At 37.7% G+C, this 23,371-nt stretch overlaps 1 protein-coding gene across 13 annotated transcripts in view; it reads left to right on the forward strand.

Annotated features, from left to right (window-relative positions):
- ncam1a (neural cell adhesion molecule 1a) overlaps positions 1 to 23,371 on the forward strand; it is a 266,470-nt gene that overhangs the window by 177,325 nt on the left and 65,774 nt on the right. For all 13 annotated transcript variants that reach the window (XM_038707776.1, XM_038707777.1, XM_038707778.1 and 10 more), the window contains exons 2-8: positions 4,658 to 4,732; positions 5,692 to 5,901; positions 7,249 to 7,392; positions 11,634 to 11,771; positions 12,404 to 12,521; positions 15,180 to 15,340; positions 16,153 to 16,295. In XM_038707776.1, the coding sequence (XP_038563704.1) occupies positions 4,658 to 4,732; positions 5,692 to 5,901; positions 7,249 to 7,392; positions 11,634 to 11,771; positions 12,404 to 12,521; positions 15,180 to 15,340; positions 16,153 to 16,295 (989 nt within the window). The remainder of the gene's footprint in view (positions 1 to 4,657; positions 4,733 to 5,691; positions 5,902 to 7,248; positions 7,393 to 11,633; positions 11,772 to 12,403; positions 12,522 to 15,179; positions 15,341 to 16,152; positions 16,296 to 23,371) is intronic.

Here is a 23,371-nt window from a genome sequence, read left to right on the forward strand (position 1 = left end):
TTCCTTTGGTCAAGTTTTCTTAATTTCAGTGCTCTGATGAAAACTTTGAAACATAATACCTATCCATACATACACATAAAATAATTGATCCTAAGTCCATCTCTGGGAAATGAAATAGAACTCTACACACTGCAGAGGATAGATATATGTCTTCACAATAGGGTGTCTCCCAGATGACTGTGAATATGAGATTATTTTGTACTTGTCACATATATTTTGTAACTTATTGGCAAATTGGCACCAAAATCAAGTTGTAAAAAAATCAGAAACATGAATGTACATGTACATCTATGATGCATTGTAAACGCCAGCACAGTCTTTTACCATATTGGTAAGAAGATAAGTTATGACAAAATAATTTCACTCCCTGACACATACACATGTGATAAGTGAGAATGTTTTTGTTAAGAGTGTTGTTTAAACAACAATGGAAAGCGCAGAAAGGCTACCCATCCAAGTATTATTTGAAAAAATCCTGGTTCAGATGAAAAACAAGGAAAGTGTTTTGGATTTGTTAATTAATAAAACCTGCCAACTCTCAGTTTTACACCATGATTTTACTGCTCACAATATGCTCTCAGCAGAAACACACTTTTGCTTGACACATAAGACTCAACAAACACTTTATTCTGGAGATACTGCACAAGTGGCCATTTAGAGACATACACTGAGAAAATGGCTCTGGGAATAGCTATCTTTCCCACACCGCCTGAACTCCTTTTTGTTGTCTTTAGTGTTGCAGATATGATCAGTTGATTTTTGGCTAGTTGTCTTAGTCTTAGGGAGGCATGGCTTGGGTTTGCAGCATGGTATCTGTGATCTTACTAGATGAGGGAAGGAAATGGATATGTTGTGTTCTTTGTATCTACCTCCAGCCTGTAAAAGCAAACATACTGTGGGCAGTGGTTTTCCATGTCTCTAGAGCCTGTATGCTAGCCTGGAACAAAGCCCATTTATGTGGCAGAGTTAGTGTTTTACTGCAAATCAATATTTGTACAATTTCTTGACTAAGTCAGAAGGGAGATATTAATTTCAGCTTGGAAAGGTTAATGAAATCAATATTTGAGACTATTCTTGATCAGGAAAATTACAGAATTACTAACTACTTTCTTGGCAATTGACCTGTTGTAGTTGTCTTCTCTCATAATGAAAGGTGGAAGTAGTGTGACACTGTTATACCATCACATACACCATAACTTACAGTATATCACTTGTGTACCTGCTCTTGGACATTGCGATGCTTACGTGCCCAGATACTTTTTGTGTATGTCAACAAGGGGAAGACGGAATCATCCCTGCTGACAGAATATCTTCCTCGAGAGCTTCCAATTTGCCAAACAAAAACACAACTAAACATGGTGACACTCTAAACGCTTCCAAACACAAAAGCTTATTGTGTACATTTACGCAGTTCTAAATGCTGGCCTTGTCATAATGAGGATGCTTTTCACATAAAGGAGTGTGTAGGGGGAAAAAGAACAACAAAGGCCACTGCTGTGTCTCTTCTTAGTCACGGATGTGTTTCTATACCTAAAAGCTTGTCTCAATATGAAACATCTCATTGTGCTGTGATGATAGTTAGCTACCTGTCTTTGAATGCAGAGTCCTTGCAAACCTTTCCCATGAATCTCCTGGTGAGAACTGGGCTGAGGCTGACTCACTCATTTGTGTGAAGTGGCGACATGCTGAAGGCTCAGCGGGATTTCTCTGTCGAGCTCCGGATCACGATTCAGTGGTGTTTCTGCTTTGCAGTCTGTGCTTCACTCCCATGCCACACTTCACTGAAGATAGGAGTCTTAAATTAAACCATGTCACATTTAAAAATCATCATGGTTCTTGTCATTCTGGTGCACACATACAAGGGATGATTTCCTGATTAAGCCATTGAAAATTATTACACATTTTATCACTTTTCATTGAATATGCAAGAAGGAACAAACACCAGGTGTTTCTCTGCACTCTTTCTAAATCTCATCTGTGTCACTGTAGCTTTAGCTGATGCTGAGAGATGAAGTGCATTAGAGTCTCAGGAAAAGGATATTCTTTGATTTACAGCATTATGCCTTCTAAATCATCTGCCAGGAGAAGCAAGGATGTGCAAAATGAGAACGAGAGTACCCTGGAATCACTCAGTCAGGTGGTTTATATAAACACTTAAAATATGTCTTTGGCCGTGTTGGGCAAGCTACTTGGAAAATGTAGTGAGCTAAGCTACTAGCTACTCTCCATTAAATGAAGCTTCACTACACAGAATTGTAGTTCTGAGTTGAAAGAAGCCCGTGATTTAAAGAAAAACTTTATGTACTACACAATATTATACAAACACATAGGGAAGTTGAACTCTAATCTTGATATGCATGTTTCCACACCAGTGGAAGCTGGATATTAAAGGCAGTCCCGTTGCATGGCACAAATAGAAAACCAAAGACAATAACACAACCAGCAAGATAGGTACATATGTTTATTGAGGATGACCACAAGTGTTACATATAAAATGAATAAAAAAGAATAAAATACCACAATACAATAAAATAAGATTTAAAAGAAAACACAGAACAATAAAAAATGTAGGTAAGGATCTTAATAAAAATATAAAACTAAAGATTATATCATTATTTAGGTTAACAACATTAAAAAACTGAAATTAATAACTTTTTTAAACTTATTTGTCCATTAACATCATAGATTCAAATTTTGCTGCACTGAGCTGTTATTACCTACCTGCTGCTTCTGCTGCGCCATTACTTAAAATGTTACCATCTTATTCTTCAAATCCCGCCTTCTATAGTCTGATGAACTTTGACCTACACAGAGACCCGCGCTCACGCCACGCCGCCTAAGCTATAGTCCGCAGCTGGACCCTTTTCCTTCTGCCGGCTGCACATACAGGTCCGTGTGTGGCGGTGGCGTCACTTACTGATCCTTCAGAAATGCTTGAGAAAATGTAGCGTGTGTGGAAGCTACCGAGCTTCCTTACTGAAAAGCTATTTGATTCTGAAAATAGCGACACTACCACCAAGCTACTGAGAAATGTAGTTAAACTAGTAACAGCGCTACTTGTAGCGACGCTACTGCCCAACACTGGTCTTTGGATAGTGTTACTGAATGTGGATAAGATTGCTGTCGAGGACTCAACATCCTACTAACTTATTTAAAATGCATAACATTTGAAACTTAACTTAATTATTCACTTTAATTTGCCACCAGTGTTGGGCAAGTTACTCAGAAATTGTAATATATTACTAGTTATTACTCCTTAAAAAAGTAATATTATTACTTTACTTATTCCAGGGTGATAAAAGTAACTAGTTACGTTAGCCTACCCGTTACATTACTATTGTAACCGAGCGGTTATCAGTTCGCCTATACTTTTTATGTGGTTACCAAAATAACAACACGGAGGCTCCGCCGTCTGAACCAAGACGGGACATCTTTATTATTTTCTCTTCGACCCCCGCACAAAGTTGCACTGGAATCGAAACTGCTGTATTTCTGCACAGGTAGCCTATTTATAAGAGCAGTCTTCAGTAGTTACAAAATGTTACGTTAAGGCCACTCTCTCCCGACAAGTCCAATCATCATTGAAAGTAAATTAGCTGCTGGACTTTCTCTCTATAAGTTTCACGTTGCTGTGCTGCTTTAGCAGATGCTTCAATAAATCAGATGTAGAAATGTTCGCGGTTGAAAGCTTTTTGCTGCTTTACACTAGATGACAATGTTCTTTGCATCTTATACTGTGACATAATAATGGCAGAAGCTACTTACAGCTGTGGAAAGAACACCTATTCGTAGTTCTCCTTTCTGAACAACAAAGTCGGGTACCGCTGTCGTGGATTCACGTCAAAGATGGTGCATTCAGTAACGTGTAACGCAGGGTTACTTGCCTTAGTAACTGTAATAATATTACTGTTTTAGAAAAGTAATTAGTAACACTACTTAGTTTCTGGGAAAAGTAATATTATTACAGTAACGCGTTACTAGTAGCATTACTAATAACGCGTTACTGCCCAACACTGTTTGCCACACAACCTTCTGTGCTGCACCTTCCTCTTTGTCAAATTTGTCAAAGTGTCAGACACTTAATTCACAGGGTCACGGGTACAATATTCATTAACAATTTACACCTCAGAAGTGTTGGTAGATAAAGGTATAGCTTCTTCTAAGTGAATCACGAGGCCATGGAATGCCATCATCTGTTTTTTGACCAGCCTTTTTTTGATAGTGAACATTTTCTTAGCTAGACAGCTAACAATGGTGATAAAATCAGTTGACCATAGCTTAGCAAACTATTTGAGCACACAAAACAGTTGCCATATTTTCACATAATAAAACAACAAAGGTGACCGACATTTAGCAATACCTTCTATGTACAATATGTTATTCATAAGTGAGCTTGCTAACAACCTTGCAGTTCAACTAGGTCATTGTAGAAAATCTAGACTCAGCCCATCTCAACATACAGATGTTGCACTCTAGTGAGCATGAAAAATGAAAATTTCATCCCATAGTTTCATTCATAGAGGGTATTTCTTTTCCTTTTGAGCAGGCAAAGCAATGCGATTTTGAGCAGTGCCCTTTTGTGCTTTGCCTCTGTGTCACCATTCCTCTCACTTGAACCAGAGACTAATGCATATTTTCTTTTCTTTTCTTTACCCAGCCACCATCCAGGTGGAAATCACTCCAACACAAGGAGAGATCAGTGTGGGAGAGTCCAAGTTTTTTCTTTGCGAAGGTAAGAGTCTTCTCAAACATACCTAATTTAACACCCCATGATACAAATGTCACCTCATATAACAATATTGGCTGTTTTAATTGAGATAATTTAATAAAAGTGATAGAAGTCAATAAAAATACTGAGACCTGTGTACTTGTGAATATACTCTCAATAGATATTTAGCAGTAAAGACATTGAAGAAAAAAAGACAAAGGATAAATTGATTGAGAGGTTTATTCTGAGGAGGCAGTGGGAAGTTGAGATCACAGTCAGGTAAGGAAGAGGGCTTAGAAGAGGTGGGAAAGGGGTGCAGTCTGAAGAGATAATGAGAGAGAGGTCTCAGACTGTCTGTGTTTTCAGTGTTCAGTGTACATGAGCAGTAGTCAGCTTGCCTGAAATACAGGTGGTATTTGCATGAGGTAGGTTATCTGTTTGACATTCTAGAACATTTGTTACATCAAAGATGTTATTATTATCAAAGTCTTACTGGAGGTTCTGTTCACCCATATCATAAAACAAACGTTTGATGTTCCTTCTATAGTACTGAACAATACTCTGTTTTACTGAACACATATGAATTATTCATACTACTCTTTGTGTTATTTTATATGTTATATCTAGTCTGATATTGAAAATACTTGTAAAGTTAATACTGATATAATGATATAATATTACATATTATTTATATTCAAGTTGAAATTATGGTATTAATCTAGTTTATGTTTACTCACAGAATATCATGTGAGCACAGAGTCTGCCTAAACTTGTTAAAGTAGTTGCACATCTATGATGTAATACATTAGGGATGTAACTGAATACCATACCAAATAACTCACCAAAATGTAAAACTGCATAACAGAATTCCACTTTTTTCAATAACAAACCTGTATATTGTGGTTATCATTTAAATATCAGCTGTGGACTTCCTTTAAGAATTCTTGCTGCCATGCCTCATTCTTCATTTTTATGTTTTTCAGTGTTGGGAGATGCTAAAGACATAGACTGGTACGCCCCCAGTGGGGAGAAGATCCTTCCCAACAGGCAAGACATTTTTGTGAGCCGCACCGATGACACCATATCGACCCTCACTATATACCACGCAAACGTGGACAGTGCCGGTATCTACAAGTGTGTGGCAAAGAACGGGGACAAGGAGGCCCAGGCCACAGTCCAAGTGAAGATCTTCCGTAAGTCTAATCTTTTTCTTAAAGTCTGTGTTTTTGATTATTTTTACATGCAGAAAATCAACATAATTGCTTGAGCTTTAGCTGCTGAGGGGTTTGACGCCATAAATTCAAATTGAGGCAAAAGTGGATGAGCTTGGATGCAACTTAGGTTAGACAAGCAGCAGTGCATGCAGCAACCGTCTATCAAGGCAACCCCACCCCACATCATACCCACTTTAAATCTTGAAAATACAGTTGTGTCTTCTTCATGACAACACAATCTCTCTCTGTCTCTATAAATTCTATTTATACTAATTTCACAGCAGTACGTGTAGTTGTTTGGCACTTTTTAGTAGACAATTGACATTGGAGATGGAGAAAGGAAACAAATCATTCCATCTGTGCAGTACAAGAAAATAGCAATTTCTGCAAAGCTTATCCTGTCTCTTAGAAATTATGTTTGTAATCTACTAAATGACAGAACATATCTGTCATACGAGCAATTGCTACCTGGATTATTTTCACTGGCAAACCTTTTTGCAGTCAACATAATCCAGGCAGCTATTAATTTCCATTTGAATGTTTTTTTTGGCAAAACCATTTAGTACAATATAAATGTAAATTCTAAGAGAGACAGGATTGGACGGCTTCTGTGCACAGTGCCTTAGTTTTAAAGAAACTGAATGTAACATTTGCTGACCCCATAATTGTTGGGATCTAAGGCCTATGCTCTGTCATCTAAGACAACTTAGTCTTCTTGGTAAAATCGCCAGACTATTAATTAATACATCCTCTGATATGTTCTTCTCGGGTAGGTGTTGTTTCAAGCACGACAATGAAACTTAATCCAGGAAGTCCTGTTTGAGTCATAGATTCACGAGTTTGAAGCCTTATCAGATGCCAAAACATGCCACGGCAGTTTGTAATACTACAAGGAAAGATTTTACAACTCTGGCTGCTACGATTATGCATTCATGTTTCAAAGTAATCTACCAGGAATGTGGGCGTGCATGCGTTACTAAATGACGTTGGTTTGCCTTGTGGCGAAAGTTGAGCTAGGTTAAACTTTTTTGCCTGGCAACCCTGCATTCTTCGCTGGAGCCTTCTGCACTGGCACCTCCTCTATGTTAACAGAGTGGTCCCATTGAAATGACTGAAGGCGCTTTTTTTTAACGCAGTCCTGATGTCTGTCTGAATGCAGACTGAGAGTCTTTGAACTTAGAGCAGCAGAACCTCAACCATATGGTGCCTTGTTACACTGCTGTTAAATTGCAAGATTTTTAAGCAATGTAAATATGCCACATGAGAGTTTTCACCTTTAGGAGTCTGAACGTTAAGATATTTAATGGTTATCACATCTCTCTACAGAAAAGATAACCTTCCAGAGTGCCCCCAGCCCGCAGGAGTTCAATGAAGGTGATGATGCTGATATAGTCTGCGATGTGGTCAGTTCACCACCACCCACCATCATTTGGAAACATAAGGGCTCCAAGATCCAGGTTTCTAAAGATGGTGAGCCAGTCCTAATAAAAATGTTCCAATGCTTGAGCTACTTCTTCAATTCCAGCCCTTCCCCATCCCATCTCAGCCCACTCACTCCCTGAGCAGTCCCCTTACCTTCCTGTCAATGCTGTCTGGCAATTCATGCTTTCTAATCAATTTGGCACACTCTTCCTCAACTCCTTCACCTCCTGTCCATCATCTATGAACAAAGCAACGCATTTTCAGTGGCGAAGGTTTAGACTTCATAGATGATGCATGAACATGGAAATTGTATTTTTTGGCCCAGCAAGAAGTGGTCATTCTCACTAGAAAAGATGTCTGAGGGCAGATTGGACTTTAAGTTCCCCAAATAGAGGGAGAACTATTCTGGAAGCTGAAATAATCTGAAAAACTGAAGGGAAAAAAAGAGATAAGTGGAAGGGTAAGAGAAGAGCTAACAATGATGAACAACAATCATTTTGTCATTTTATATTTTCTTAGTATATATTTGTACCAGATTTCCTTTGATGTCATGTGTCATGAACACATGTAGAAATAGAAATTAGGGTTTTAGGAGTCATTTTGACAGTTCACAGTTGTGTGTAGTCCTGTCCTCATCATAGTTTGCTCATTGTTTAACTGTACTATATATATTTATAGGTACACTATAGTGAAAATCTGTCTTTTGTGTATATGAAATACTCACTGTCTTTATGCTTGAAAGGAGGTTTTGGAAAGTTTGTAGCTTGCTCCATGACAACAGAGGACAGAAGTTATCAGCTTCAATTTGCAGTTGTTACCATGGATTCCAATGGTGAGTCACAGTCATAGTGGAAAAAAACAAAAACAAAACAGAACAAAAGAATAACATCAAAAGGTCCATGGAAACTAAGACAACAAGTAACTAGCAGAACTAAGATACATATCTCTGTTGTGGAGAAACTACAGGGTTTTTTTAAAACTACTTAACATACAAATAAACCCGGTAGAAATGATTGGTGCTGCAGAAGTGTATTAAAAAGTTTCTATGGACATTTTAAAATGTTTTGGTTTTGGCTCTAGGTCAACATTGAAAACCATTGTGACTGCTGTGAATCCAAACTGACTACAGCTCCTCTGTAAAGGAGCTTTTAGCCTTCAGCCCCTTCTGTCAATAAAATGAGGAGGGCCTAAATGGTGTTGCAGATGTATTCATCTTCAATTTTTGTTTGGCAACTTCAGGCAACAGGTAGCACTGACAACAACAGCCCAGAGCAGCTCTACTTTACAGCGTTCCACTAAAACCTGCTGTGTGAGGACTGAGGTGGAGATGAGGCAGGAGACTGGGTTTTGTTTCACGCTTGGATTGGGCCTATTTTAACCTTAAAGTAACCCCTCTTTTGGTGACCGCTGGAGAACCTGGAGTCACCACAGTGTTGTGCTAAGCCCGCCTTTATTCTTGGAGTCTGGTCAAGGAATGTGTTTTTCACTGGAAAAACCACTAATTGTAACCGACACTGAAAACTGAAAACTGCTTATGTAATTTTCCTCAGAGCAGCAGTTGACCTAACCATGTTGCATTGTTAAACCTCGACCCCCAGAACAGTCATTGTAATATGTAGGTCAATGTAACATGAATAGAGCTGGTTAAAAAATATAAAGCTTATTTAATAGTAGTTAAATAGTTCATAATAGTTTAAATCACACACTAAGCCCTTGACATTACCTTTACACTTGCTATATATTTCAGTTCACAATTCTGTACATGGAGGATATTTTACTTACTTACATGCAGACAGGAAGCAGACAACAGTCAACTATATTATGGAAATCAGTGGAAGATGTGTTACATTTTTTAACATAAGTTAAAGTTTAAACACCATAGTGTTCAAATACTAGACTACAAGTAAAAATCATTCAAAATTCAACTAAACCAAAGAAGGTATCAGTATGGGAGTGAAGGTATTCATAATGCAGAATGTGCCCTTGTGACTGATGCTTTAACATACTGAATATGTAGCATTAAAATATTGTAGCTGTTGGAGCTGCTTTTAAATACTGTATATGTTGATTAGTTTCATATATAATAAATTTTATAAGCTGATCAAATATTGGTGTTTTATGTAAAATGCAAATCAACCAATACCTAGAACATTTCAGAGAAATTCTGAGCATGCCTGCTGCTTGGTGCGTATCCCAGTAACCTGTTTTCTGATTTTGGGTATTTGCCAAGTTGATGTGAGGGAGCACTATGTGGTTGCCAGACGCTGAATGTAATAGTAGCTTTCATCCAGGAATACACGAAGCAGTATAGTTGATAGTATTTGTGGCAGTGTTAGTCCTACTATTACTTCAGGTAGTAAAGTGTCAACATCACCTGTACAATTATTAACAAGCTGTATCATAGAGGTCCATTGGTCATTATCACAACATGTGTCAAGGCATTATTATAATTTAAAACATTTAAAATGGCCCCATGAGAGGAGCCATCATAGATATTAGACAGCTTTGTCCATATCTGTCCAACGGCTGCGGAGTCATGGTTGCTACAGTGATTGGGGCCCCTGGGGACAGGGGCCGCCAGTGAGGTGAGATAAACATGCACCACTTTGTATCCACAGGTAACAACAGATTATAAGCAAAAACGTATTATTGAAAGTATTCTTATAGCTCAAAAACAATGAGTCATCAGAAACTTTTTTCGCCCTGAAGGCCACGAAGCTTCACCGAAGACACTGATAGGATAGGATAGGAGCTGTTGAGACTCCTATTATCTTTGTACTTGACAAGGAGCTTCAGAGCTCAGATAACATTAGAGTACATTAGATTTTGGTGTCCCTTTCAAGTGATTTATTAAAAAAACTTAAGTCAGTTTACAAAAAAGTAACATTTGGAGAGAGAGAGGACACTTTTTTCTATGTAGATTGTTAAGAAACTGTTGGAATTAAAGACATTTTGAAGAAGTTATTGGAGAATATTTTAGTAGATTGATCTGGGAGTGGGTGACATCATGCCACACACATCCAGTATAGAATCTGAAATGTACTAATAACTGTCAAATATATCTAGTTGTGTAAAAAGTACTGTATTTCCTATTCCCTTACTGGAGTAGAAGGGAAAATTACCATACAATTGAAATACTTGGGTAAACCTTATGATTGCATTTAGGTACAGTAAAAGTACTTAGTTACCCTGCATGACTGGCAGGGAGCTAATGGTGATCATAGATGAGGAGGGATTGTTAAATGTGCACAAATCTCAAAAGAATGGGAAGAAAAATTACACTTTATCCCAAACCAACATCCCTTCTAGCACTCATAATTACATAATACATAATTATATGCATCAGGTTTTTATAGCAAACATGCTTTCTTTAGTTTACACAGTAGGCATCTATTAAAGAAGCGAAGAAATCAAAATCTCATACCCGCTCATTAGCATGGAAATTGGACTGGAGGCATTGGGCTCCTGCAGAGGAGTTCTCGTTCCCCAAAGGAGGAATCAATTGTCCTGTGAAAGTCACACTTAATAGTTACACCCTAAATAGCCCCAATTTTTAATCCAGTGAGGTTTAAAGGACACACTGGCTAGTTACAAAATTTGTAGAAGTATGTGAGTTTTCCAAATGTGGATGTATTGAGAACAAACAGCTAAAATGACTCTGCTACTTCAGATGTGGTCAGAGCCCTGGATTTTTATTAATGGCTTTCCCCCAAAAAAGTGTGAGAAACAACACCTGGTTAAGGTTATGTCTGGTTAAATTTCAGGCGCAACAGTTTGTCAGGCTCTGTGATGGTTGTAAAACATTGCTGAAATATTCTGGTGTAGGCAAATTGTCATGCAGGGCATTCTGTGTTCTTCCAATCACTTGATTGATTGCTTGATTACCGGGGATAATTGGGACATTTTAATCTGGCTCCAACTTCCTGTCTGAGTATTTCCGGTTTTAAATGCTCCTTTTAAACCTTTACTTGATTTTATGTGTACAATCAGATTGTCAAGATTGAAGGAAATAATCATACTTGATGTCACACTTATTGGCTTTTTCTAAGATCTTGGATTTCTTAGACAGTATTAAAGTATTGTAAATATGGCCCTCCAATGACAAGAAATGAAGGGAAATACATCATTTGCCTTGAGGTCAAGCACTGAACATATTCTTTCAAAATGTTACGAATCAATACTAAAGCAGACAAAAATGCTTTAAATTTAGTAAAGTTTACTGTTTTATTGCATCAAGATAATTCTAATATCTGATAAATTGCTGTTCTATGTTGCCTTTTATGTTTAAGTGCGATTCAAGATCATGGATAATGGCCACCTGCAGATCCGCAGTATGAAGAAGACCGATGAGGGCATGTACAACTGTGAGGCTCGTGTCATGGCCAGGGGAGAAATTGACTTCAGGATGATCAAGGTTATTGTTAATGGTAAGCACTGCATCTCTTTTACCTTCTGCTCCCTGCCTGACCTGTAGCTCAACATAGTAGGGTACAGTAATGATTGAAATGTTATTTTAAAGTCTTAAATGTGGTTTATATACCCTTTTTTCCTCTGTCCACCTGTTCGACTCTTTGGTTCAGAGCAAAATATCCAATACTACTACTGACCAGATTGTCGTATTGTATTCATGATCCCAAGATGTTGTTTCTTACCCCATGACCTGTCCTTTAGCAACAACATGATCCAAAATATCTGCATGTGCATACCAAAAATCAAAATCTAATGAACTATTTCCATTTTTACAGAAAACGGTAGGCTTTGTATAGCTCTGTGATTGTCCTGCAAATTTATCTGCACACTTTCTGCAGGAAATTGGTTTTATTTGAAACTTAAGTCTGTAGTTTCTTTGTTCTTTGTCAACTAACCAGTATTATAGTAGTGTTTTCCAAGAAAGACCGCCAGTATTAGACACTGGGTGTACACACGTTTTTATTAACTAGCATCATTACTGTCATACTGTATATCAATAATGATAGACAGTAGCAAAACAGGGATTTATTCATCATTCTGAGTATCTAGATACCATTATTTATCTTGTATATTGTCATCTCTTTTTCAGTGCTGCCCACCATCCGTGCCAGGCAGTCAGATGTCAACGCTACAGCAGACATCCGTAGCTCTGCTTTATTGGCCTGTGATGCAGACGGCTTTCCTGAGCCCACTGTCACCTGGGCGCAGTAAGTCACACACTGCTGTCACTGTCCTATTTTGATTAGTAGGATCATAACATAACATCAGGGTTAAATCTGAGCTATCACAAAAATTAAACCTTTTGTTTATTTACCTATAACCTCTTTTTCAAAGCAAAGATGTGAAGAATGAATTGGAAAGAGACATACACAGTGCTGAGTGAAGTTTCTTGTGTCACCTCACCAATAACTTCAAAGACAAGGTAGCCAAAAATACTGAAAGCATACATCAAGGCAGTACAATAGATTTTAACAAGACACTTATTTTCTCAGAGGTAATCTGCCAAACAGGTAAAAATGGCTTGATCAGATAAAGTTGTATGAAGATGAAGTAGAGCAATGTAAGACAAAATGATAAATGCACAAAAACAGACACTTTAGCTCAACATCTTATATATCAATTCTGGTTAGACTTGTACTGTTAGAACTCTAAGAACATGTCAGTAATTTGTCTCAGAAGGGTAAGAAATAAAAATATTTATAAATGTTTTTTTTAAACAAGCAACACGGCTGCAGTTATTGATTTTTTTTATTTTATTTTTTTTATCATTCAGCAGTAATGTTTTAGTTCATTCTTGTGGCAAGAATGCGCATGTTATGTTTTTTCTATTGCCAGAGCAAGGATTGGTGCATAGTACTGTGTCCTTTCATAAAGGATTGTCACCCTGAAGTTCTTTCCTTAGTAGTTCAAGGAAATGTTGTAAAAGCTGCAGTTGATACAAACCTTCCTAATCAAGTAAGAGTTCAGTTTTATCATTTGTGCAGGACGGGTGTAGCTGTATCAGTGACACTTCTCTAAGGGTGACACTGTGCCCTTCAGTAACTGGCTGCGCTCTATAACCCGTATCACAACATGATGAGAGTGCTATGTATTAATCAGATGGACAGTTTTTTGGGGATGTTGTCAGGATTTCTCTGCCCTCTGTCTCCAGCTGCTGGACACAATGACAATGTGCAAACACACCAAGGATATCACACTGCATGTAGTGACCAGACACCTAAGCGCAAAGATGCACTGTTTTACAAAAAGTAAATTCTCTTCCTTGCAAGTGATGCTGAAAAAGTGTTAGTGCTCTATTTGAAAGGATTGTATATGCACAACATACTGTACATTTCAGGGAGTACGTGTTGAAAGGTGTTTGTAAATAGTAGGGGATGCATATGAATTTGCATAGCCTTCCTACAAATAACTGGGGAGAAATTATGAAATTTACATCTTTTTATATTTGCATGACTGTAACAAGTCAAAAAAGGCTTTTATGAGTATTGGTAAGGCAGGTTTTCATTCTGCACATGCTATTTAAATTGCATACATTATTTTGCACACCTTATCTTTCCAACCTCATCTCCAAACTCAAATCTTATTGCCTTTAAAAACGAACCCATACTAGTGTTTTCTGTTATAGCACCGACAAGATGACATGGTTTGTCACTACCAGTCACCATTGTCAAAATCGCACACTGTGCTGATCCATCCACCCATGCTGACCTCAGTTTGAGGTTTTGAGGCTCTTCACCAATGTCACACCGCTTCCACTTTTGTTCCCAACAGACGGAACATAGTTTAGGCATTCAAACATATGATTGATGCATTTTTTTTCAGGGGAGGATAGTATTTTCACAAGCTACTTGCCCTAAACACTAAAGGTCTTGATTGAAAACTGTTAAATTATTAAGCTTGAAAGATTCTGACTAGTGATAGTAATGTGACTCGATAAGCTTTCTAGCTTAAAAGTAACTAGTTCTTTCTAGGAAATTAATAATGACTTTACACACAAACCTAGTAATGGATTTACCATTAGCTGGTATAGTAAATGTCAAGTAACTTAATTCACAATGAATAATGCTTGATCACCACTCACTTTTGACAAGTACAAATAACCAACCGTCATTTCTCTTCATACAGCGGTTTCCTCAATGTACTTTTATATTTATGGTCCATCATTTACGGCTGTCACACAGCAGCACCACCGCTGTGCAGAGGAATCTTTGAATAAGGCTTTTTTGCAGAGATGTGAGTGAATAAGACTGTTGAACACTCTAATGTGGCCCACAGCTGTCTTCCATGCAGCAAAACTGGTATGTGATGTGGGTATTAAGGCAGATGCAGTTTCTGACTAGAAGAAGGTTGAGACATACTGTACAGTGAGATTGCAAGGAGGACTGATGGGTGAGGCAGTAAAAAATAGAGGGGTAAAGCTCTATTTGTTGTTTGTCATTCACTGTCTGTCTTCAAAATACTTCAAGAACGCTGCTTCTCCAGGCACACAAATCCTTAATTCTTCACAAACATAATTCTAACCTCTAGTGAAGACGTAGACTTCTCAGGAGCAAAAGATGTTTTTCTCAAATCCTTAAACATGCATCATCAACAAATTGGTGCATGACCTTCTTAAAACACAGATGTGAGGGCCAAAGGAGAGCTGAGGCAAACAAAAGCTGTGAAAATGTTGGCGAGGCATACATCACAGGACAGCTTTTTGGTCTCCCAGCCTTTGTTGTATACACGCTGTTCTATTTCTGAGATAAAAACCCCAAACAGACCATTGTCTGTGAGAGATATTCGTAGGCCCCTCAAGAAGTGTAAGCAAACATTTGTGATGTGAACCCTGCCATGTCTTCTTCCTCTTTTTCCCTCTGTTACAGTAACAACATCGTCCTTGAAACGGGTGATAAGTACAGCCTGAACGAGGATGGTTCAGAATTGATAATAAAAGATGTCAAGAAAGTGGATGAAGGAGATTACACTTGCATTGCCAAGAACAAGGCAGGAGAGAAAGCCGAGGAAGTCAGCCTGAACGTGTTTGGTAAGAGAATAACTCCATTCGCTTGCGATGGCATAAAGAACACTGTGGCTCTTTTTCTCTCTCTGGCCATTTGTATGTATTGACATTTGCTATACACTTCTCTACATCTTGTCCAGTGGGTGGGTGCAGGGTTACAGAGTGTGACGCATACAGTTTAAAGAGAAGCATGTCCTATTGAAAACTAATTAAGTCACCCCCTAAGACTTTGAAAGATATCACACTAGAGTTTCCCCTCATGAGAAAATGTGCAACAACCTTATGTAACATTGTGCTTGCAGCTCTATTATAGGTCAATGGAGTATGAAACCACAATGCTAATGAAGCCTGTCTATATTCTTAACTACAATAATGCTATATAATAATATGCAACAGCTATTTAAATTTCACTAATACATATTGTTTAACAATGGATCAAATGCAATGTTAAAGATGTTTCTTATGGTGATGGAAAAACACTTAATTAACACTGAATTATCAGCCAACTCTGCAGCAGCTCTGCTGCTGAGTTTTTTAGGTTATTTCTTTTACTGCAGCAGGCAACATTTTGTCCAGCAACAAAGTTCTGATAAACCCACTTGTTGTTTTTAAGTAAGCTGAACATCTAGCAGCTAAACAACAAAGTGACTAAAAACATTAAATGAAGATAATTTTAAAAGGAGGATGAAACAACTTCAAGGGACAACATTGCTAACATATACCAGTAGTAGGCTGCAACTACAAAACCCCTTACGTGGACATTTCTGCAGTGTCTTGATCAGTGGAACAGCTTTTAGGAAGTCATTTTTAATTACACATTTTTGTCTTGTTTCTAGTGCAACCCAAGATTACCTACCTGAATAACCAGACTGCCTCAGAGTTTGATGAGCAAGTCACCCTCACCTGTGAGGCCTCAGGCGATCCCACACCCACCATCTCTTGGAGTTTTGAAAAAAGGGTATTCACTGAAGGAGAGCAGGTACTGATTTTGTCTTCCTTGCAAAGATGGACAATGCCAGCAATTTAGTTTATTGTCTTGAAAAAAACTTAAACCATTAATAGCCAATCAGTTGGCTTATCAGCTCAAACTGCTTGGTGTGCATCATACACTCAAAACTTGAATTGAATCCTGTATTGTCTCACGAATTTGCTCTTTGTACAGTGAAGTTTGGATCTTGCCATCTCTCTTAACTTTTGGCAGCCTTCTCCAATACTGCTGGAATTGCACTGATGATTTTGTACATTTCCATCATGAATGCTAGAGGGGATAGTGTGCAGATTGCCATAAAACCAATTTCTAGGCAGTGCCATGGTATGATATTCCCCAAAGTTAAGAGTATATGTAACACTCTACTTCACTCCCTATTAATTATTAGCATTTAAAAAGGAATATTTTTGTAAAATTACTATGAAAAGTGCTCATTGGAAATTTACAGAAAATTAAGGGAGAATTAGATTGAAAATTATTTCTGTGTTAAAATCCAGAAGCCCCCTCTACCTTAAAATCTGATTGTTTTAGATCTCAGTTATGCTCCTTTGGCAAACTGCTGTGATTATCCACTTTGGAAATGAGTGGGCACTTTTTGTCATGATGAACATGATATAAGGAAAAATAAATCTTTGCACGTAATGCCACATAAGGTTTATCTATCTTTGTCATGCTTTGGTGCATGTCCTCATTTTTCTCTTTTACGTCCTTCAGGAGTACTGGAGATAACACTGAATTGAAGCTTTGCTATAGAACATGGTAAAAGGCTTCTTAAGACGTGTGAGCTATGAATACCATCCTTGTGCATTTTCTGCATCACAGTGGTCACAACGCGTTGGCAGTTGCCAGCCTGAAGGGAGACTCTCATCCTAAGTCTATTGTTATACTCTTATCAACTCATTAAAATGGTATAATTTTGAAAAATCCATCTTAGCGGTCTATTCTGACAACATGCATCATGTGAGCAGTAGACAGATTAGTCACTTCAGAGGGGTAATTTTCTGCTGTGGATGCAGTAAACAGTATTAAGATAATTACCTTTCTCCTTCTAGCAGGTTTGTGGATTCAGGAAGAACACCTCCTATGTTGGGTAGTGCTTCAGCTTGCATTAGATACTGCAACAATGATAATCACCTTCATATTACTAATGTTAATAATGGAAGTACAGTTCCCTTGAAGAGGTTCCTATCGCCTGGGTAATGGACTGGTACAGGGCCTTTGAAAATTTGCTTTGGGGCCACAAAGAAATTATATGATTTGGTAAAAAAAAAAAAGCTGGATAATAATACTATCACAGGCTATTCTTGAATATGTTACAGTCTGTGCTTTATTTTTAATAACTCCCTGTCACATGCAATATACAGATTTCTGATTAAACTAGGTCATTATATGAGAAGTCATCACCTTTTAGCATTCAGCAGTACAAGAAAAAGCATGTTTTCTCTTGTGTGTTCTCAAGGATTCTCTCTTACAATGAAATTGTTGATGAATAAGTGGTATGCGGGAACCCCTTGCTACATGATCAAACATCATTGTTTTGTGAATGTTACAAATTATATGCATGTAACAATAGGTGTGCTATTCTCAGAGAGACACAGTAAATGCAGTGAAAACACCTGTCCTGTTACATCCCAAAGGACTCAGTTACACAATATTTGGGCCATACTGGCCTACTTTACTTCACAGCTCTGTCCAGCTATATTCAGCTAGAGTTGTGTGATGAATTATGTCTTAAAGCTGCTATGTAGAGCATTTTTTATCATCAAATATCACTGTGAAATTTTATTAACTATATTTTTTAATTTAAGTAATTCGCTTTCACTCAATCCACCATCTGCTATAACCAGAACCTCTGAAAGGTTTAGCCTCTTTTGCGTTTAGATTCCTCATGGGAAGAACAGTGCAAATTTGCTTGTGTTTCGTGGCCAGAAACCAATTACGCAGATTTACACCAAATTCTATGGAAGCGAAGAGTAGCAGCGGTTGTAAGTCATTCATCAACTAGTAAAGTGACATTCCAAAATCACCAAAAATATACCGGGCCTCAGTTTACAATTATTTATTGGGATCATCAAGCAAGCTTTCATCACAGGCATTTTGCCCAAGGAAGTTATAGATCTTAATGTGTCATATATACTGTACACAATACCAGGCCATGGAAACTACTTAGCTCAGCAAAAGATCTATGATTCATAGGTATTAATAAAATATAAAAGCATATAAAACAGCAAAAGCCACTAAATCACATTAGTCATTATGAAATTCGTCAAATGATGTGAGTTACAAAAAAATTGGAACTGGAATTGCACAACACCACTTTGAGCAAGGATGGATGAAATCAGGGATTTCTTACATGAGAAGGAATTACTTTTACCTGAGCTGTGCATCTGGATGTTGTGCCAAAAGTAGAAATTTATGCAAAAGGTGTTTCTGCTGGTGGCATGTCTCCTCCTCAATTTCATGCCAGGAAAAAGAAAACATAATGGCATTTCCATGGCAAACACAGAATTACATAGAATGTCGGTAGTATGTCAGTCAGTAGTGTGCTGAAGGTATCTCTGCTATGCTAGATTCATACTCACATTAAAAATACACTTTTGATTTGAATGACCTCATGGCTTTTCTTTTAACGCCACAAACTTTGAACAAACTTTCCAATTGTATAACTTACAATTAAATAAGTAAATCATCAATAGGATGTTTTTTTTCTATCCAATGCTAGCTGAATGTTTGACTCTTCTTTCCTCATTTGTGCTGGAGGATTATCAGACGAGAAGTTGATTCAGCTAAGGTTTCCCTGGTTTTTCCTATTAACTCTTGCCATTTATCACCGCCAAAATGTTCACACTGCACAGTGCATTCATGGGTGTTTTGCGAGTTACTGTACTGAATCTTATCTTCCACCTGCAAGGCAATACTTGCCCACCGCCACTCACAGTTGTCACAGAGTATCTTCTTCCATTCACTGCTTATCATCATCCCTCTCTTTCCTATCTATCACTGTCAGATCAATTTTGATTAAATGCTGCTGTAACCAGAAAGTCCCGCTGACCATTTGGTAATTGCTGTCACAAATTTTCATTGGATCATCATTCATCATTGGAATGTTTCCTGTTTGCCATGCTCTGTCCTCCATTCATGTTCTAATTCTACATCATAGCAGCCAGGCTACAACAGCATAGACATACTCATAATGATGTGAAATGACAGAACAGCCATTTTGCCAGCTGCTACTGCCTCTTTTGAACTTCAGTGATTTCACTTGAAAAAAGTATAGGGGATTTTATCATTGTATCTCTTGATATCTCTTTTTTCACACCATAAGATTAGAATGATCTGTATGTCCTTGTTATGAACAGAAGATAAGCGGTGCACGGCAGTGTTCTGTACATAAATGAATGAGTTAATCAAGACATAGAATGCCATGATGAGAAAGCCGCTGATTAGAAAAACAAAGTCCCTAGATACCGGTAATGGCCCACTCATAATTAGTTCCAGTGCCCTGTTTTCCTTAGTATGCCTCCAAATTCTCTCTTATTACAGTACATTAATTAATAACAGACTGAGAAGCCCCCATGCTGCTTTAGGAAAATACGCTCCAGTTTGGCATTTTGACCATTTCTGCATATTGTCTGAAAGCAGTTAAACTGCCAAGCCAGAAATCCTGACCTCATCACAATAGTCCTTTTCAGAACCTTGAACTTTTGATATTGCTTATGTTCTGATTTGAATATTGGAAATTAGTAGTATAATTTAAGGCAATTGTAATAAATACAATTTGGTAGAAAAATCATCTGATGTAAATTCCTATAATATTCAATGTTTTTACCAATTTTGTGAGCATTTTTGTTTTTTAATAACATTACCAGTGTTTATACATGTTCTAATCCCTTGATTATAAATCATGTGTATGTTGCTGCTTCACTTTTCAAAGCACGTTGCAGTGTTGTAGATGTGTAGAATGTGTTGTCCTACCTTTCAGGCAAGCATTGGTTTCAATTTATTTTACTAGGGTATCAAAATCATTGCACACACTTGAAACCTGAGTTGGGTAATCTATCACAGTAAGCATTATGTCTGCATTAGTTTTGATCAAAGTAACATTACTATTGCATGGTAGATTTACTTTAGCATAAGCAATACAATACCAAACCAGACTCAAAGTCTACTGTGATGGATTAGCTAACTCTCTGCCCAATTTCAAAGTCACTGCAAGTGCATTTCCCTAGCAAATTGCAAATGGATGTAAATCAAAAACTACCTGGAAGGTAGAAAAATGCACTCTGGTATGTCCTGGAAAATGATTGGCAGCAATGTACGAATTTGTAGCCAAGAAGCTAAAACATTTAAAATCACCGGTATGGTCCTTCAAACATGAAATCATTGCACATCTCCTGCAGGTGAATCCAGTATGCACTCCTGCTCTCCAGTCTGGATCGTTTACAAAAGCTTACTTTGCTCCACTGTGTTGCTGTTTGTCTTTGCTTCCTCTGTGTTTGTCCTCTCTAGGCTTCTTGGACGCGACCAGACAAATACGAGGTATGGCTACTAAATATGGTAGCCTGACTCTAGTTGAAATAGCCCATACTTACACAGTAGACTACCCTTTTTATTGCAGAGCAGAAGTGTTGTCGTTCAGCCCACATTTAATGCTCACTACATTTAGTTGTGCACTAAATATGTAGACCATTAGCCACATAGTACAGTACATTTAATCCCTTTAGTTCCAGTACACATTTAGACTTGCCCTATTTACTTGTCCCTGTTTATTTCTGTCGACAAATTCCATTCTGAGACGTAGAGACAGTCACAGTATCTTAAAGTAGATGTTTAATTTCTTTGGCCATACAGTATGCTGTTATTTCCGGCTGCATGGTCTGGTTAGTTCTCAGACTTTGCTTGATTTGGGTAACAAACAGATTCCTGTATTGGTAGTCCAGCAGCTCTACAACCTCACATAGAAAACACTGTCTGCTCTGCTGAGGGCCATAGCCATGGCGCTAACTTACTAAGCTATACTAAATCTTAATAGATTAGTGTAGCTTACTCTCAGCCAGGAGTTTTCATGTTTTTATTTCAACCACACACTACAGCAGCTGACACCTTCAGTCAGAGGGGGAGTCAAATCATCTGGGGCCTCATTTATACAATAGTCTTACTGGGTCAGTTCACCCAAATTACTTGTGGTATAGACATCACAGATCTTGCAATTTAATTACATCTCTTAAAACACTAGTTACTAGTAAGTATTCTTAAGAATGAAACATGCACACAATGGGAAATAATGACAAGTATATTTAATTATAAATCCAAGAAAACTTTTCTATGAGCTCCCTGCAGTAGTGTTTGCTTGGAATGAGATATGCAAATTCTTGGCCCTCCACAAAGTAAGAAGACTTTCCTTAGATAGAACTGACACAGTATAACAAGCTAACTTTGCTAACTACCACAAACACACGACAAGGATTTCATTTACTTTACAAAGCTTCACTGTGTAAATACACAAAGGACCCCATAAATTAAAACGCACATGACAATTTAACCTGTGAAGCTCAGAATTCTGGGCTGTGTGAAAAACCTTTATCAAACCTCACAGTGTAGAGTGACAGCTTGGTTCTTAAAAATAAAAAATATTATATTTGAACAATACAACTTGTCTCTGACCGGTTTAAATCATTTCACCAACCATTTACAGATGTCAGTGCTTGCTACTTACCTATTTTTATGTAGTTTATTTCAATTATTGCATCACATGAGTCTGTTTAACACATCCCAGCGTGTGACCGGTGTTGTCACATTGTCTAAGTGTCACCTGGATTTCAGGTTGTGTGATTTAAGGCTCTGCAGACCACTCTTGCTACATATTTATTATTATGTCATTGTTTCATTATGTTATGTTGTAGTTTACAGTGTGGTAAGTTTTCAATGGTTTTCAATGGTCACTACTTGACACTGACATTTATACATAAATTCAACTTTTCACAGTACTGTATGTGAAAAGTGCATTTAATGCTTGTAGGTGATTTAATTATTTCGCGGTGGCGTTTTCCCTGTAGGTTTCCCATGCTTTTGTAGACAACTAGCTATTATTAGTAGATGTAAAGTGTAGCATTTTGGTGTAGTTAGGTATTGCTCTTTGTCAGTAGATGATTGACCGTCAAGAAAGATGCTAAGTAAATGTCCTTACCTGTTTACTGTTCTCTTTCTCTGCTTCTCACTGGTTTCTCTAAACCTGCTTGTCTCTACAGTGTGAGAGGAGTAAGATTAGAAATAGTGTGTTTTAACCTGATTCAGCAGCTTTTATCTGGCTGTGTAGATAAAAGCAGTGAAGAAAACTGACTTGTGTCATGATCTATGATGAAGATATCAGTCTTAATATTTGTGTCTGAAGTTATTATCAGTATCCATCCATCCATCATCAACCGCTTATCCAGGGTCGCGGGGGGCTGAAGCAAATCTTACATTGGGCGAAAGGCAGGGTACACCCTGGACAGGTCACCAGTCCATCGCAGGGCGTTATTGTCAGTATATGGTTATATAATATATAGTTTTCTGCACAGCAAAAATGACAAAAATGTAAAATAAATAAACCATTTAAAATATTTTGATTAGTTGTTTATCCAACTAATAGTCACCAATAATAGTTTTGGCCTTGCTTGTATTAGATGCCAGCTGAAGTCGTAAATCATAGGCTGCTAACAAGCAGGCATTATATGATTAGTCATGATGATAAATCTATCCTGAAAGGGGATATTTTACTAAAGAGGACTGCAAAGTATTTACAGTGTATCTTTATATATTGAGAAGTGCACTTTAGAAGGCAGCCTGGCACTTGATCTGTGGGTCTGATTAGAATAACCTGCCTGCTAAATGCGATTAATGTCAACAGTGCTGAATAGAGCATTCAGGCAATCCTCTTTAACCCATAAAGGAAGGAAATATCACATGACCATGTTGTATTTACCACATATTGGTATGAATGTTTATCAGTCAGTCAATAGTACATATAGCTCTCAGACTAGACAAATGACAGAACTACTGCAAGGTGTACATTATTAAAGCAAGGC

This window comes from Micropterus salmoides, unplaced genomic scaffold, assembly GCF_014851395.1.
Source record: "Micropterus salmoides isolate LMB-PRFRI ecotype aquatic unplaced genomic scaffold, ASM1485139v1 Ms_hic_scaffold_9, whole genome shotgun sequence".
Lineage (NCBI taxonomy): Eukaryota > Metazoa > Chordata > Actinopteri > Centrarchiformes > Centrarchidae > Micropterus > Micropterus salmoides.